Here is an 18,856-nt window from a genome sequence, read left to right on the forward strand (position 1 = left end):
TTCAGCCTCCATCCATCAAACACACAGTTCAGCCTCCATCACATCAAACACACAGTTCAGCCTCCATCACATCAAACACACCGTTCAGCCTCCATCACATCAAACACACCGTTCAGCCTCCATCCATCACATCAAACACACAGTTCAGCCTCCATCCATCAAACACACAGTTCAGCCTCCATCACATCAAACACACAGTTCAGCCTCCATCACATCAAACACACAGTTCAGCCTCCATCACATCAAACACACCGTTCAGCCTCCATCCATCACATCAAACACACAGTTCAGCCTCCATCCATCACATCAAACACACAGTTCAGCCTCCATCACATCAAACACACCGTTCAGCCTCCATCCATCACATCAAACACACCGTTCAGCCTCCATCCATCACATCAAACACACCGTTCAGCCTCCATCCATCACATCAAACACACCGTTCAGCCTCCATCCATCACATCAAACACACAGTTCAGCCTCCATCCATCACATCAAACACACCGTTCAGCCTCCGTCCATCAAACACACCGTTCAGCCTCCATCACATCAAACACACCGTTCAGCCTCCATCACATCAAACACACAGTTCAGCCTCCATCCATCACATCAAACACACAGTTCAGCCTCCATCCATCACATCAAACACACAGTTCAGCCTCCATCCATCAAATCAAACACACAGTTCAGCCTCCATCACATCAAACACACAGTTCAGCCTCCATCACATCAAACACACAGTTCAGCCTCCATCACATCAAACACACAGTTCAGCCTCCATCCATCCATCAAACACACCATTCAGCCTCCATCCATCACATCAAACACACCGTTCAGCCTCCATCCATCACATCAAACACACAGTTCAGCCTCCATCCATCACATCAAACACACCGTTCAGCCTCCATCACATCAAACACACCGTTCAGCCTCCATCCATCACATCAAACACACCGTTCAGCCTCCATCCATCACATCAAACACACAGTTCAGCCTCCATCCATCACATCAAACACACCGTTCAGCCTCCATCTATCACATCAAACACACCGTTCAGCCTCCATCCATCACATCAAACACACCGTTCAGCCTCCATCCATCAAACACACCGTTCAGCCTCCATCCATCAAACACACCGTTCAGCCTCCATCCATCACATCAAACACACAGTTCAGCCTCCATCCATCACATCAAACACACCGTTCAGCCTCCATCACATCAAACACACCGTTCAGCCTCCATCACATCAAACACACAGTTCAGCCTCCATCCATCACATCAAACACACAGTTCAGCCTCCATCCATCACATCAAACACACCGTTCAGCCTCCATCACATCAAACACACAGTTCAGCCTCCATCCATCACATCAAACACACAGTTCAGCCTCCTCCATCACATCAAACACACAGTTCAGCCTCCATCCATCACATAAAACACACAGTTCAGCCTCCATCCATCACATCAAACACACCGGGTCTCAGTCAGGACACTTCTCATCCTCTCAGACCATGAGCCAGTCAGAAGTCACGGCTCATCTTGTTCAGCCCCTTCTGGAGGTGAATCTGCTCACTTTTATAAAAGTGTAAATGATTAAAGAACAAAGTCATATTCATTAAAAACAGGTTTCCCTTATTTTTCGGGTCACAGCAGCAGGAATCTGACACTGACGGTAACACAAACGCGCGTAGGTGGGGTCTGCGCGTGCGTGTTTAAGTGTGTGTGAGAGAGAGAGGATTCGTAAAAAGGCTGACAGCGCGCACGCGCGCGCAGAGCTCCGCTCTTCGGGCTCGTGAGGACACACCGTCCCGCTGTGGCTTCTCTTATCCGGAGACTCTGAGCACCAGCAGCCGCTTGCGTCTGGTTCCTCGCTCCGGGCCGCGCACAGGTGACTGGCCGAGGCAGGGGGAATGGGGGGTGGGGGGAACGAGGCGGAGCCTGTCACACACACGCGCGCGGCTCTGCTCTCAGCAGAGCGCAGTTATTCTGTGCTCTGAGCGCGTGTGGAGCAGTTTCACGTCTCATCTCTTGTCGCCTGGTTGTGGTTTGTGGAAACTGAAGCTCCGCAGGTGTGCAGAGGCTTCTCCTCCTCCTCCTCCTCACCTTCATCATCAGCGTGGTGCTGGAACATGACATCAGAGCCGGACGGGGGCTGGCTGGGTTCCTCACATCTCCACAGACGGAGCAGCGCGAGCGCCTGGAGGAGTTAAAGGAGTGTTTCTTTTCCTTCCACGGATGCGGAGCCGCTTTCTCTCTCTCCCTCTGAATTCCTGGGATAGATGCTGGAGCAACAAGCGGCGGCTCCGCGCGCACTCCGCAGGGATAACGTGGGTTTTTGCGGGATTATCCGAGAGCCCGACACCTGCGCCTGTTTTCGGCTCTGCTGGCCGCAGGATGCACGCGGCTGCTGGAGTCTTTTAACTATCTGAAAAGTGTCTCGCTCCTCACTGCGCGTTTCCAGGCGGAGCGGCTCATTCTCTGCTTGGGGGAGGGAGCAGGTCCAGTCATGGGCAGGTGCTCGACCAGAGCCCCCCAGCTGAAACCCGGTTTCACGCTGCGGGTCTTGTGGATGGTTCAGGCGTTCCTGGATCTGGCGGGCTCCCAGGAGATTTACGCGCCGCACTCGATCCGGGTGGAGGGTGACGTGACGCTGGGGGGGCTTTTCCCGGTGCACGCCAGGGGCGTCCCGGGGATGCCGTGCGGGGATATCAAGAAGGAGAACGGCATCCATCGGCTGGAGGCGATGATGTACGCCCTGGATCAGATCAACGGCGACGAAGAGCTGCTGCCCAACGTCACGCTTGGCGCGCGGATCCTGGACACCTGCTCGCGGGACACGTACGCGCTGGAGCAGTCCCTGACGTTCGTGCAGGCGCTCATCCAGAAGGACACGTCAGATGTGAGGTGCACCAACGGGGAGCCGCCGGTGTTCGTGAAGCCCGAGAAAGTTGTGGGGGTGATCGGCGCGTCGGCCAGCTCGGTGTCCATCATGGTGGCCAACATCCTGCGCCTTTTCCAGGTAGGACCCGCTCCATTCATGTCTGCCCCCACCTCCCGCGGATTCCTCCACTCCCCTCCCTCCATCCATGTGCGTGTTTCCAGGGAACCCACTCAGTGTGCGTGTGAGCAGGTGCGTGGACAGTGACGAATCCCCCCCACACACTAACACGACTAGCGCGTCACGCTTCTGCTGGACTCAGCGGGAGCTGCCGGTGCGTGTGCATGTGCGTGTTGTTGGCTTTCTTGTGCACGCACCAGTGTTGTTGAGGTGAACCTCAGGCTGAGGTAAAGGTGAACAGGTGTGTCGTAGTTTCTGCTTTGGTTCGTTTCAAGCTTTTATTTCACATTTGTTCCTGTTTTTTCTCCTTTTCTTTGACATTTTCTCCCACCTGGATGCTCAGATGTGTAGAGAATTCATTTCTGCCAACCTCCCAGGTGTCAGAGGTCACGTGGGAAAAGATGCACGTTTACATCTCTGTGTGTCAGGAGGAAAGAACCAGCGAAAATGCGCCTGAAATCCGTTAATAAAGTTGCTCATATGACGCATCAGAAGGCAAGTGTCTCACAGCTGATCCTCCTGTAAACACCTCTTGTGTCCATGTTGGCTGATGGGAGGAGATAAAGGGTTTGTTCACGAGGAATGTCTCAGATTCTCAGGAGAAGTGGGAGGAGTGTTGGATAAATCCCTCTTCATTCAGCTCTACACAAAACCTCTCATCCCATCATTCAGGATCGTTATTTTTGTTGAAACCTTCCCATCTCGACCTCTTTCTGTCTCCTCTCGCATGTTAAAGATCTTCAGGACCACTGAATGAAGCCTTAAAGACGAGCCACATCCACAGTATCTGATGTTAATGCATCCATGGTGTTAATAATGTGAGCGATCAGCTTACAGATGCAGTTTATGTTTCCAGAGCTTTATTAAGGCTTCTGTCTTCGTTGTGTTCACTACGAGGGTCATGTGACTGCAGGAAAACAACAAACTGAACACTTTTTCTGTGTTTTCAAGCCTTACATGAGGAAATGTTCATGAGAGAAGAGTTGAAAAGAGTTCCTGGAAACCTCTCCATGTTTCTGTCGTATATGACCAGAGAACGGGGGCATCTCAGGGATTTAAATGTTTCTGTATTTATCAGAAGCTTCTATCCAAAGCGACTTACAAATGAAGATATAACAGCTTTATAAAAAGCTAACAATAAGCTACATAGAAGGAACCCAGGAGTCCGACTCTGTCAGAGGGGACAGAGTAGAGATAGGGTGCAGGCATAGAAGGAAGAGCAGAAAGATAAAGAGCAGAGATAGAGGGGGGAGGGAAGTACAAGGTAAGTGCTGGGATAGGAGATGCTCTCTGAAGAGCTGGGTTTTCAGGAGCTTCTTGAAGATAGACAGGGACGCCCCTGTTCTGGTAGCGCTCGGTAGGTCATTCCACCATCGTGGGACGACACATGAACAGAGTTTGGATTGTCTTAGGCGTGGTGTAGGAGCTGCTAGACGACAATCCTGGGACCAACGGAGGGACCCAGTTGGGACAGAAGCCTTTGCAGGAGCCTTCAAGTAGATGGAGCCGTTCCATTAAGCTCTTTGTAGCTAACATCAGGGACTTGGATCTGATGCGGGCGGCTAAGGGCAGCCAGAGGAGCTCAATGAACAGAGGGGGGGCGTGTTCTTTTAGGCTGATCCAAGACCAGACGCACCGCCGCGTTCTGGACCATCTGCAGAGGTTTCACAGGCTGGAGACCAGTTAGGAAACCAGTTAGGAGACCAGTTAGGAGACCAGTTAAGAGACCAGTTAGGAGACCAGTTAGGAAACCAGTTAGGAAACCAGTTAGGAGACCAGTTAGGAAACCAGTTAGGAGAGCAGTTAGGAGAGCAGTTAGGAGACCAGTTAGGAGACCAGTTAGGAGACCAGTTAGGAGAGCGTTGCAGTAGTCAAGGCGGGAGATGACCATGGCCTGCACCAGGAGCTGGGGGGCATGTTGGGTTAGGTAAAGACGGGGGGCTCAGCCCTCATGGTATTACATTTCTCTTATTATTATATTATTATACAATATTATCACAATCTTTTAAACACCTGAAACCTGTGTGCAGCGTGGGGGGAGCTACCATGAGCAGTGATATTAATGCTAAATGTGGGATTAAAACAGCCACATACCACACCGAACTCCACTTCCTGTTAGATATGCTGCTGCTCTGTCCTTCGGCCCATTTTCTGTACAGATGCTGTCTTTGGGTCAGTTTAGAATCACCGGTTAATGTTGGGAGAACATGGAAACTCCTCACAGAGAAACCATAGCCATGTTTGCTAACTGCTGCACCATCATTTTGTCCTTAATGTGCCCATCAGAGCATCTTCAGCCTGTTAATGTGAACCCACCCACCCCCAGCATGGACTGTCCACGCCTCTCCCCTCAGGCCGGAGGTGCAGAAGTGTTTCCCCTCTGCCATCAGACTCCATAACAGCTAACAAACTCCTACATGTCTACATTTGCACTACCAACAACCTGTTTACATTTGATTTTTGCACATTCAGTGCATTTATACATATATTTTTCTTCTGTTTAGTTGTATTTTGCTCTGACTGGCTTTCATGCAGACAGCAAAGTAAGTCGTTAGCTAGAAAGCTAAGAGCTGCTGGTCTGTAGTCCTGCTCTCAGTATCAGGAGGAATGTTCGAACATAAACATCACCAGCCCTGATTCTGGCTAAAACCTAATTCATGCATTTTTCTCCTTCAAACAGTTATTGTTCTCAAAGTATTTCTTCTCTGATTAGTCGATTAATCAATAGAATAACTGATAGAATACTGGATTACCTAAATAATCAGTTGCTGCTGCCCTCTTTCTAATATCCGTTAGGTGACAATCAGCCTGAGGAACACAACACCTGGGCCATTAAGACAGGGATTCATTTACAATAAAACGTGTTTAAACTTGTAAAAAATGTTCTTACATGTTGCTAGTTAAGTTTGGGTTTTACAGGACAGTTTCCTGGGAAATCCTCAGCTTTTAGAAGGTTTTTTAGGCACAACGTGACAATGCTAACACAGCTAAGGGGCTAACATTAAAGCACCTGCCTTTCACTCTTATTCACAATTTAAAAAGTTCATTTTAGGGAGCATTGAACTGATTTTTGTTATCAGGAAAAGAGGAAATCATCCGGATCACCTGAGCTAGAAAAGGTTCATCATTTCAGACTGAGCCCGACTTAAGCTGAGGGCTGACGGAGCTTTTATCGGTCTGTAAGTTCAGGCGTCCTGGTTAGCTCAGTAAGGTGGGCTGCAGCGTTAGCATGGAGCGCTGCTTTAAGCCTGGGGCCCAAACACATCTGTTTCTGGGCTGTTTGAGATGTGTTGTCATGTATTTGTGAGCCGAGGCTTCACGGCGTATAACCTCTGTGAGCCTGTCAAAGCTTTGGCTTTCAGATGAACCGACCTCTGGCTTTGAAAAGAACTCAAAGGCCAGTGTGCTTTGGGTGAATTTAATAACCCACGCTGGAAAACCGCCTCTCTCCAGCAGCACAAAGTGTTTCTTGTCTCTGAAACGTTTTCGAGCAAAATGTTTTGACCTCCGGTCTCTTTCCTCTGCATGCTCCATCCTCACAGCAACATTTTACTGGAGTCAGATCCTGTCCTGCTCCATCACCGACTGGCCTGGTGCATAAATGTTGCAAAGCTAAGCCGTGCCGGCTGAGCTGCAGGTAAATGGGTCAGGTGCAGAGGAGGCAGTCAGCTGGCAGGGGGCAGCTTCCTGAAAATGCGACCCTGAGTGAAGTGAAAGTGGAGGGTAATTATCTTCCTCTGCGATAGAAAAATCATCTGTTCCACAGCTGCTTTCCCTTCATTACACCTTCTCTCTGTATTTTAATTTGTTAGAACACATCAGTGCATTTCAGGCTGTAAAACATCCCAAAAGAGTTTAAACGGGGAAATTCAGGGAATTAATTTAGTTTACAGACGAAACAGATTAAAGAAAGTTAAGATGAGGGATATTTAATGCAAATAATCCATCCGTTTTCTATGCTCATTGTTTTTAATGGTGGGAGGAAGCCGGAGAACCTGGAGAGAACCCACGAATACATGGGGAGAACATGCAGACTTTACACAGACAGAACCAGCCGGGAGTTGAACCTGGAACCCTCTGCTGTGAGGAGATGCTGCTGACCACCACAGCACCGAGCAGCTACTGCAAATAACAATGAAAATATTATTAATGTCAGCTGGTGTTTGTCCACAAATGTGTTTAAAACAATATTCCTCAGAGAAAGACTGGAAGGGATCTGCATATTTCTGCCTCTACAGAGCAGAATATCATTAAAGCATTCAAGGAACCTGGAGGAGTTTCAGAGTAAAGGACGAGGGAGCAAGCCTAAGCTGGACCCCGTGACCTCTGACCCCTCAGACGCTGCATCAAGAACCGTCCTTCATCAGCAGCTGATAGCAGCACATGGACAAGGGATTACTGTGGAAACCTTTGTCAAGCACCACAATACAGAGTTCCATTCACAAGCTTTACTGTGCAGGAAAGAAGCCTGATGTTAACCTCGTCCACTTCTCTGGGCTCGGAGGCGTCTGGGATGGACCGTCACACGGTGGAAACGTGTGCTGTGGTCAGACCCATCAGTATTCCACATCTTTGGTGGAAGAAATGGAGCAAAGAGCAAAAGCAGCATCCAGCCTGCTGTCAGCAGCCAGTCCCTGCAGCCAGGCTCTGTGATGGTATGGGGTTGGATCAGGGGGCAAAGCTCATTTCCACTTCTGTGACGGCAGCATTAATGCAGAAAAGTTCCCTGAGATTTTACAGCAACATATGCTGCCTTCAAGGCCACATCTTTTCCTGGGACGTCCCAGCATTGTTCAAGCAGACCATGGAAAACCACATTCTGCCACATTCCAAAGGCCTGGCTGAGGAAGAAGAGGTACGGGTGCTGGACTGGCTGCCTGCAGTCCTGACCTGTCCCCAGCAGAGGAACAACCACCCCCCCGCACTGCTGCACACCTTAAGACCTGTTTAAGGAAGAATGGGACAAAATAACAGCTGGAACTCTGCATCACCTGGTTTCCTCAGAGTCAGAACGGCTTTAAGTGTTGGCAGAAGGAAACAAAGTGGGAAAAGATTCCGCTGCAGGTCGGAGGTGTAGAAATGATGTTTGTTCACAGATTAAATGAAGCTGATGGAACATATTGACTTAATTTTGTCTGCAGTGAAATAAAAGCCAAAGAAAATGTTTTCATTCATATTTCCCATGTGAAGTGTTTCTGTTTTGGGTTTTTAAACTGACTCAGATTTCTGGCTTTCTCCACCTCTCAGGTTGTCTTGTTAGTTCATCTTCTTGTCTTTTTCAAACTTTTATTTTCTATATTTTCAGCCAACAGAAAGCTTTCTGTGAAAAATGAGTGCAATAATCAGAATCTTTACTCTGACTGCAGCTTTCACAACATTTAACGTGAATCCCTGGAAGAGAACCCCTGAATGCAGCGGTGTTCTGTTCTCTGACCTGATTCTGCAGGTTTTTCCTACAGTAAACACTCGTTTACATCCACTCTGTCACATATGGTGGAGTCATAGAGACACAGAGCGTAGCTAATGAGCTGTGGCCGGCGTCCCACCCATTAACTCCCATTACCAGCAGCAGCTCGGCTGATAGAAACAAAACATATTTATCTTTAGAAAGCATCTGAGCCACCTACCAGTCTAATTATGTGACACATTCAGCACGCAGGGTGATTACAACACTCGATTAGAGGCAACAGAAAGCAGACAAATTGTTTTGTTTTTAAAGAGTTCGGCCTCTCTCAGATTAATGGCTGACAGGAGCTATGACAGCTCATGATGTGCAGGGAGGGAGGGGCTGAATGACGCCTCGTCTTCTCATCAATCTGCACCTGAGCCGAGTCCACCAGGTGTTCAGGAGGATGAGGAAAGAAAAACAGCACGAAACACCCGAGGGGAGGCAAAATGAGCCCAATAAGAGTAAAAATCCAGAACATTTATTGAATTGAGTTGAAACCGAACTGTTTCTCGTCTTCTGGATTATAAAATCTCACCTTCTCCTCGTTTCCTCTTGTGACAGCAGAGGTTTTTCCAGCTGCTTCGGCCAAACATTGAGTTTCCTGCTGTAGTTCTGCGCCTGCAGGGATAGTTTATATCTCCGTGTTGTTTAAAAGAACATTACAGGAAGCCGAGTCGTCGCTGATGTGGATTTTCTCCCATTTATCCACACTAATCTCGCTGGGATCCTTTTATAAACAGATTAACTGCAGTTTTGTTTTATCTGGACTTCTCTCATGCTTTTGTACTCCATATAAACATTAAAACTTCCTCTTTTGGAGGGTTGGATTGTGGGTAAGATGTTGTTGTTGGGAGAAGGGATTGAATCGTCAGTTTATTGCACATCTGCAGTCACAAGTGATTAGATTCCTCTGAATCAGATAATTTGTGTGTAAATAGAATAACTTTTAAAATGTTACTCAGCGTATTCAGTGTGTCTGAAGTGGAAACAAAGACCCAGATGTTGTGTTCCTCTCTTCTTCTGTCCAGCTGTTTCAAACAGTAAAATCAAGCTAGCAGCTCAGCTACAGTCCGGTAAAGAAATGTTCTGATCGGTCGGGCTGAGTCTCTGCCTCAGCTGGAGCAGTTTCAGCTTCTCTGGACCTGGTTCTGAACCTCCGGGTCGGGCTGAGTCTCTGCCTCAGCTGGAGCAGTTTCAGCATCTCTGGTTCTGGTTCTCAGTGATGGTGAGTTGGATCAGAGATGGACAGACGGATCGGGGCTTCGTCAGCAGTAATGAGGGCGCTGCTCTGGTCCGTTTGGTGAAGCTGAGCCGGAAGGAGAAGCTTTCAGGTTCCTGCTCCATCTTTGTTTCAACCCTCACCTGAGCTCACAGATCTGGGTTCTGACCCAAAGAAGGAGGAGCTGGATACAAGCGGCTGAAATGAGTTTCCTTCAGAGGGGGGCGGGGCTCAGCCTTAGAGATAGGGGGAGGAGCTCCACCATCCAGGGGGAGGAGCTCCACCATCCGGAGGGAGGGGCTCCACCATCTGGGAGGAGCTCGGAGTAGAGCCGCTTCTCCTCCACATAGAATGGAGTCAGCTGAGGTGGTTTCTCTGGTTAGGATGGCTCCTGGGAGGAGGAACCGGGTCAGAACCAGAACCCACTGCAGGGATTATATATCCCATCTGACCTGGGAGCGCCTCGGGCCACAGTTTGACTCGGGTCGTAGCCTCTCAACACTTTAAGAAAAACACCTGAAAACACTGTAGATGAGCAAAGTTCGTTGCAGTACAGTATTTTTATGAAAAAGAACACATTTCTGTCACGAAAGCAGAACAGATAATAAGCTAAGCTAAGAGTTGGTCGGCTTTTATTCCCTTAGATCCAGTTTTCTGTGGCGTGGAGCTGTTTTCAGACCTGCCCTGAAAATCCTGAACAGAACCCATAATTCAGTTCAACATGCTGCAGTTCTCAGTCTCAAACATGTTCTAAACTGTTCTAACATGTCTTTCTATGCCTCTGAATCTGCTTCACACTGACAGCCCGTCTTCTTCTGTGCTGGAGGACCTGGAGTGATGCAGTTTATTGTTGGCGAACAACAATCAGCAGCAAAAGTGCAGACATTTAAACAGCTTTATGAAGGTGAAACTAATCAGTCGCGATAAGAACTTGGAGTAAAACGTGAACAAGTTGTTTCCTTGAAATGAGTTTTCATGTTGGGCTGAACAGAAGCAGAATGAATGCAGATCTCCTGCCAACAAACTGTCCGTCAGACGTCCTCCGGGAGTCGCAGACCTCAGGGCAGAGCAGGCATGATCTCTATCACCTTCTCAGAAAGTGAAGCAGAGTGTTTCCTGCGAGCAGGTGATCGATGTCTCACCAGCTGAGTCATGCAGCGAGTCAAGGTCGGATCAGAGCCACCGCGGCTGCTCGTCACGTCTGGTCTGCTGCACTTCAAGGTGAAAGAGGCGGCGGATTAACGAGTTTCTGGAACCTTAAACTGGAGTTTCCATGGACTTTTCAGAGATATTAAAGCTCCCTTTGGAGACTGTTTCCAACAGTAAAACATAAAAGGACGATTCATTTCTTTGGCTTTGTTGGGTTTGTGGATGAAGCTCCAGCTTCATTTGGTGGAAACCGAGTTCCTCAGACTGTTTATCGGGGTTTGATCCTGATGGTTTCTGCAGTCCCGCTGATCCATCCTCTGAGGAACACGAGTGGATCAGAGCCAACTGGAACTGCTCAGATGAGACCATCCAACCACAGACTGCTTTCTAAGACTGATCAATAAGTACGGAGGTTCACAGGTGACCACATGATGCAGGACAGGTGTATTTTACCACTTGCCATCATGCCAGCCCTTATCTGAACAGAGTTCACCTGGTTTACGGTACATTTGACTGGATTCAGGGTGCATAAAACACTGAAATCCGGTTGAAGTTTCACTTCTGAACCATGATATTTTCCTAACCCAAACCAGGTGGGTTTGGCACCTAAACCTGACCAAGCAGCTATTTAAAGTGACATTTGACTGGATTCAGGGTGCATAAAACACTGAAATCCGGTTCGAGTTCGTATCAGGTGATCACTGAAGAAGTTTCCCTTCTGAACCATGATATTTTCCTAACCCAAACCAGGTGGGTTTGGCACCTAAACCTGACCAAGCAGCTATTTAAAGTGACATTTGACTGGATTCAGGGTGCATAAAACACTGAAATCCGGTTCGAGTTTGTATCAGGTGATCACTGAAGAAGTTTCCCTTCTGAACCATGATATTTTCCTAACCCAAACCAGGTGGGTTTGGCACCTAAACCTGACCAAGCAGCTATTTAAAGTGATATTTGACTGGATTCAGGGTGCATAAAACACTGAAATCCGGTTCGAGTTCGTATCAGGTGATCACTGAAGAAGTTTCCCTTCTGAACCATGATATTTTCCTAACCCAAACCAGATGGGTTTGGCACCTAAACCTGACCAAGCAGCTATTTAAAGTGACATTTGACTGGATTCAGGGTGCATAAAACACTGAAATCCGGTTCGAGTTCGTATCAGGTGATCACTGAAGAAGTTTCCCTTCTGAACCATGATATTTTCCTAACCCAAACCAGGTGGGTTTGGCACCTAAACCTGACCAAGCAGCTATTTAAAGTGACATTTGACTGGATTCAGGGTGCATAAAACACTGAAATCCGGTTCAAGTTTCACTTCTGAACCATGATATTTTCCTAACCCAAACCAGGTGGGTTTGGCACCTAAACCTGACCAAGCAGCTATTTAAAGTGACATTTGACTGGATTCAGGGTGCATAAAACACTGAAATCCGGTTCGAGTTTGTATCAGGTGATCACTGAAGAAGTTTCACTTCTGAACCATGATATTTTCCTAACCCAAACCAGGTGGGTTTGGCACCTAAACCTGACCAAGCAGCTATTTAAAGTGACATTTGACTGGATTCAGGGTGCATAAAACACTGAAATCCGGTTCAAGTTTCACTTCTGAACCATGATATTTTCCTAACCCAAACCAGGTGGGTTTGGCACCTAAACCTGACCAAGCAGCTATTTAAAGTGACATTTGACTGGATTCAGGGTGCATAAAACACTGAAATCCGGTTCGAGTTTGTATCAGGTGATCACTGAAGAAGTTTCACTTCTGAACCATGATATTTTCCTAACCCAAACCAGGTGGGTTTGGCACCTAAACCTGACCAAGCAGCTATTTAAAGTGACATTTGACTGGATTCAGGGTGCATAAAACACTGAAATCCGGTTCAAGTTTCACTTCTGAACCATGATGTTTTCCTAACCCAAACCAGGTGGGTTTGGCACCTAAACCTGACCAAGCAGCTATTTAAAGTGACATTTGACTGGATTCAGGGTGCATAAAACACTGAAATCCGGTTCGAGTTTGTATCAGGTGATCACTGAAGAAGTTTCACTTCTGAACCATGATATTTTCCTAACCCAAACCAGGTGGGTTTGGCACCTAAACCTGACCAAGCAGCTATTTAAAGTGACATTTGACTGGATTCAGGGTGCATAAAACACTGAAATCCGGTTCGAGTTTGTATCAGGTGATCACTGAAGAAGTTTCCCTTCTGAACCATGATATTTTCCTAACCCAAACCAGGTGGGTTTGGCACCTAAACCTGACCAAGCAGCTATTTAAAGTGATATTTGACTGGATTCAGGGTGCATAAAACACTGAAATCCGGTTCGAGTTCGTATCAGGTGATCACTGAAGAAGTTTCCCTTCTGAACCATGATATTTTCCTAACCCAAACCAGGTGGGTTTGGCACCTAAACCTGACCAAGCAGCTATTTAAAGTGACATTTGACTGGATTCAGGGTGCATAAAACACTGAAATCCGGTTCGAGTTCGTATCAGGTGATCACTGAAGAAGTTTCCCTTCTGAACCATGATATTTTCCTAACCCAAACCAGGTGGGTTTGGCACCTAAACCTGACCAAGCAGCTATTTAAAGTGACATTTGACTGGATTCAGGGTGCATAAAACACTGAAATCCGGTTCAAGTTTCACTTCTGAACCATGATATTTTCCTAACCCAAACCAGGTGGGTTTGGCACCTAAACCTGACCAAGCAGCTATTTAAAGTGACATTTGACTGGATTCAGGGTGCATAAAACACTGAAATCCGGTTCAAGTTTCACTTCTGAACCATGATATTTTCCTAACCCAAACCAGGTGGGTTTGGCACCTAAACCTGACCAAGCAGTGATTTAAAGTGACCTCACATCAGTCCCACCTGACAGGACGGACCACCTTTGCGGAGGTTTGTCAGAGGGGAGCTGTTGGCTGGGATGGGTCTGTCTGACCGGCCCTGCAGCAGAGCTGGGAGGCGTTGGGAGGAATAAAGCCTCTCACACTGTCAGTGCTGCTCACACTGCTTGACTGATTCACTGACTCGCTTTGGCCCAAGGTGCATAGCTGCTCTACTTCTGACTCCTTCATTGTACGTCAACTTTTCCTCTGACGAACCTCCATGAACTCTTCCCACAACAACGGAGAAACAGCTGAGGATCAGCAATGACGACGGGGTCTCGTCTTTCAGACTGCGAGGAACTGAATCACTTGCAGATTTCTGCAAACAGTTGGTCTCCAGCAGCGATTCATCACAGCGGCTCCATCTGCGTGGAGGACAAAGAACAAAGAATGAAAAGGCTCCACAGAAGCCATTGTGTTATTTCTTTTTCACTCCCAGCAGATATTCAGAATAATCACTCGGGACGGAGCCTCTGCTTCGTGCTCTAATTAATGATTTCATTATTTCTATGAGTCACTGCTCCCCTGTTTGAAGCCCCTGTTTTCCCTTTGTCTTGTTCGCTCATTATGCAATAATGTCATTATAATTTCACCCCTTTATTCTTTCCATCCGTTGTTCATTATGCTGCTTTTTTACCTGTTTATGTAACCAGTGAATCCAGAGCAGAGTCATTCCATCCTCACAAATATTCCAATAACTCCAGGATGCAGCAACATTCGCTTTTATCCAACATTCCTGCTCCTCAGAGGATAAATCGTCTGCTTCTGGGGATCCTTCTGAGCACGTAGTTTTCCTCAGGATGAACTTGTGACCTTTTAGTTATTTGTCATGTCCTTTAAAAGCACCGACCGTCTGTCTGGGTGATAGTTTGATTTTAAAAAAAAGTATTTTCTTGAAATTAGTGACATTTTATTATAGAATGAAAGAATTTTATCACTTGTGCTCAGGAGCACACAGTCGAGTTTCAGTCTTTCTTCTTCTGTGGTTTCGCTGTGAAAGCAGCAGCTTGTCGTGAGTCAGATGAATGAATTTAAACCTGCTATCGTCCCCTCCCCATCCATCAGAGGTTATGTTGCTCTCAGCTTTAAAAGAATCAGCGCATGGATCCGCCTCTCGTGTTTTTTAGGCCTCAGAGTGTTTATTTGTCATTAGAAATGATTTGATCACGGAACAAACCTTTTGTTGTGTTGGAGAAATGATGAGGTCCACCTCTGAATGTAGCCGAACTGCGAGGACGCAGCTTTAAACCCGCTGGCACTGGAGATCCAGACAGGACACCAAGTCAGGTTCAAGTTCAGAATACAGAGTTTCATTTCAGGTGCTCCCACAGGGAAACAAGCCAGATGTTTTTTATGACATACGGTGAGATTTCCTGACAAAATGTTAAAGAATCAGGGAAAGAAAACGACCCGATGTTCATCTGAACCGAACAAGAGTAATTTCTGAGCTGCGTCAGGAGACCAGACTGATGTTAACAGCCCAAATGAAGACCGTGAGGCGCTCGATGTTAGCATCAGAGCTGTTTTCCTAAAGCCTAAACCTAATCGATCAGCTGCTGACATTTAAGATGAAGTTAAAAATTACTGAGCTCAGTGGGAAGAGAACTCTGGTCTCCAACAGAAAAACCTCCAGCCTCCCAAAACGGACCTTTTAGCTGGAAAAAAATGTGTAAAGTTTCATGAACTGCTGTTAGACTGCGTTTGAATACCAGATTTCTCTTGCCTGCGAGCACATTTTCCTGCTTTAAGTCTTCTTTTAGATTTCAGTTTATGAGAGATCTCTGTGCGAAGGTGGGAGAAAGTTCTGTTTGGCCCATAGCTCCATTCAGACTAAACATCAGAGAAAAAGTGAAATCACATCTCAAGTATGATTAAAACCAAACATAGATCCAAGCAAACGTGTATTTTTCTAAGTGCTGCCTTGTCGTTTTTGCAGCACTTTGCCTGCCTGAGGTTCTTTAAGTCTGTTTTATGAATGAATTTGATTTGTTTTGTTGAACAGAAGAAGTTCCGTTGAATCGTCCTTCCTGAAACTGCAGAACCAGGTCAGGCCCTGTTTCCTTTTCCAGACCGCAGTGATTGCTGCCATTTGTCCGTTTGTTCAAAAGAACACACTCAAATAAAATTACCTGGTCAATTGTTAGTTTTTCCTTTCTTCGTGGAACCTCCCGTAGAGTTGGAAAATGTAAAAAAAAGAGTTGAAATATGTTGGAGTCTTGAGCTCTTTAGCACCATCAGTGGGTGGAGGCGGGGCTCGTTCATTTCTGCCATGAGCAACGCTGTTCAGCTGTCAGAAGAGTTTTAATGACTCGTTCATTCCTGCCATGAGCAACGCTGTTCAGCTGACGGGAGAGTTTTAACGGCTCGTTCATTCCTGCCACGAGCAACGCTGTTCAGCTGACGTGAGAGTTTTAACGACTCGTTCATTCCTGCCACGAGCAACGCTGTTCAGCAGTCGGGAGAGTTTTAACGACTCGTTCATTCCTGCCACGAGCAACGCTGTTCAGCTGTCAGAAGAGTTTTAACGACTCGTTCATTCCTGCCATGAGCAACGCTGTTCAGCTGATGGGAGAGTTTTAATGACTCGTTCATTTCTGCCATGAGCAACGCTGTTCAGCAGTCAGAAGAGTTTTAATGACTCGTTCATTCCTGCCATGAGCAACGCTGTTCAGCTGATGGGAGAGTTTTAATGACTCGTTCATTCCTGCCATGAGCAACGCTGTTCAGCTGATGGGAGAGTTTTAATGACTCGTTCATTTCTGCCATGAGCAACGCTGTTCAGCTGACGGAAGAGTTTTAACGACTCGTTCATTCCTGCCATGAGCAACGCTGTTCAGCTGATGGGAGAGTTTTAATGACTCGTTCATTTCTGCCATGAGCAACGCTGTTCAGCAGTCAGAAGAGTTTTAATGACTCGTTCATTCCTGCCATGAGCAACGCTGTTCAGCTGATGGGAGAGTTTTAATGACTCGTTCATTCCTGCCATGAGCAACGCTGTTCAGCTGTCAGAAGAGTTTTAATGACTCGTTCATTTCTGCCATGAGCAACGCTGTTCAGCAGTCAGAAGAGTTTTAATGACTCGTTCATTCCTGCCATGAGCAACGCTGTTCAGCTGATGGGAGAGTTTTAATGACTCGTTCATTTCTGCCATGAGCAACGCTGTTCAGCAGTCAGAAGAGTTTTAATGACTCGTTCATTCCTGCCATGAGCAACGCTGTTCAGCTGATGGGAGAGTTTTAATGACTCGTTCATTCCTGCCATGAGCAACGCTGTTCAGCTGATGGGAGAGTTTTAACGACTCGTTCATTCTTGCCATGAGCAACGCTGTTCAGCTGACAGAAGAGTTTTAACGACTCGTTCATTCCTGCCATGAGCAACGCTGTTCAGCTGATGGGAGAGTTTTAACGACTCGTTCATTCCTGTGATGAGCAACGCTGTTCAGCTGTCGGGAGAGTTTTAACGACTCGTTCATTCCTGCCATGAGCAACGCTGTTCAGCTGACGGGAGAGTTTTAATGACTCGTTCATTCCTGCCATGAGCAACGCTGTTCAGCTGTCAGAAGAGTTTTAACGACTCGTTCATTCCTGCCATGAGCAACGCTGTTCAGAACAAAGTTAAGTACAAAATCAGTTTGGCCCCTCCTACTTTGTAGATGCTGCCGCTACAGTTTGTCTCCATGTGAGACGAGCTGCTCATTAAGTTTTCTGCTTTCTTAACAAGCTCCAATTATGTGAAGATACAAGTTCAGAACTTCCAGCTCATTAACATACAGACTCATAAATAAATAACACTGATAAAATAATTCATCTTTATTCATTCATGGTTCATTGTTATTGGACTTGTTTGTGTTTTTGTCCACATTTTGTAAACAAAACAGAAACTAATCATTATTTCCTGCCCTCTGTGTTTTAAATGGGGATCATTTAGTTTCTGTTTTCATGCATGAAAACAGTGAAATCTAGAAACACAGAAAACACAGAAAACCATCATCCAGACAGACGCACATTCCACTGCTGCTCATTACTGTCAGAGCATGGAGCGCCGGGACGGCTCGTCAGCCTGGCGCTGCCTTCTTCTTCTTCGTTGGTGCCGTAATGAGGATCCCCCCCGGCGGAGAGAAGCTGCCACAAACAGTTACAGTCGCCCGTCCTGCAGGAGTGAGCGGTGACGACGAACCAGAGTCCTCTTTCAGTGCTGAGCTGTTTCTGTCCAAATGATAACCAATTTATTGAATAAAGTGGGCTTAAATAAAAGTGCACGTTGGTGGTGTGACGCAGCGGCTCGGCTGGATGTGCTTTCAGACCTCAGGCTCAGGTGTTGGTCCAGTTTTACGTTGCTCTGGTCCTGCTGCGTTCTGCTGAGTCAATTTAACTTGATTTTTAATCCAAATTTTTAAAAGCTGATTTAAATCAACCGCCTGGTGGCTTTAAAAGTCATTTGTTGTGTTACTACAAAGCCTTCCTGCCCTGTGCTTTGACCCTGATCCTAACCACTGAGATCGTCCACCATCCTGTACTTTAAACCTTTTAAATATGATTTAATGGCATAAACTGCAAGCCAAAATGTGTGTGAATGACATGGAAAAAGAGCTGTTTTTACACGTTGCCACGATAAAACATTGGATAAAAGCTGATAAACATTAGTAAACTGGACTGGATAGTGTAGTGGTTTGATTGTCACCTTTTGTGTGGGAGCTCTGGTTTCAAATCCCCTGCATGAAAGGTACTGTCTCCAGTAGGGATCCTTAGGCAAGACCCCCTTATCTGCCTATCTATAAGTCGCTTTGGATAAAAGTCTCTGCTAAATGCATAAAGATGAACCTTTTAATGTGTCCTCAGAGTGGACACGAGCCCAGAAGCAACAAACGGACACGTTCAGTTGTCTCGTGTATACATTTATTAACACTAAATTAGTCCCCTGAGCTGCTTTTTCACCTACTGTCCAAATCCAAGGAACTCTGGCTGCAGAAAAACAAACCAAGAAGCTGATTTAACACCTTTTTAAGCCTCCAACAGCCAGCTCTGGACCACCAACCCTCTCTGATGGAGGAATCACAGCAGCAGTCTTTATTAAGGTGCAGGGTT

General features: G+C 46.7%; 1 protein-coding gene across 2 annotated transcripts in view; it reads left to right on the forward strand.

The window, feature by feature from the left end:
- The first annotated feature begins 1,959 nt into the window (after positions 1–1,959).
- grm7 (glutamate metabotropic receptor 7) overlaps positions 1,960–18,856 on the forward strand; it is a 244,652-nt gene continuing 227,755 nt past the window's right edge. For both annotated transcript variants that reach the window (XM_072381382.1, XM_072381381.1), the window contains exon 1: positions 1,960–3,020. In XM_072381382.1, the coding sequence (XP_072237483.1) occupies positions 2,508–3,020 (513 nt within the window). In that variant the 5' untranslated portion in view covers positions 1,960–2,507. The remainder of the gene's footprint in view (positions 3,021–18,856) is intronic.

Source organism: Leuresthes tenuis, unplaced genomic scaffold, assembly GCF_036924035.1.
Source record: "Leuresthes tenuis unplaced genomic scaffold, fLeuTen1.0.hap1 SCAF_3, whole genome shotgun sequence".
Lineage (NCBI taxonomy): Eukaryota > Metazoa > Chordata > Actinopteri > Atheriniformes > Atherinopsidae > Leuresthes > Leuresthes tenuis.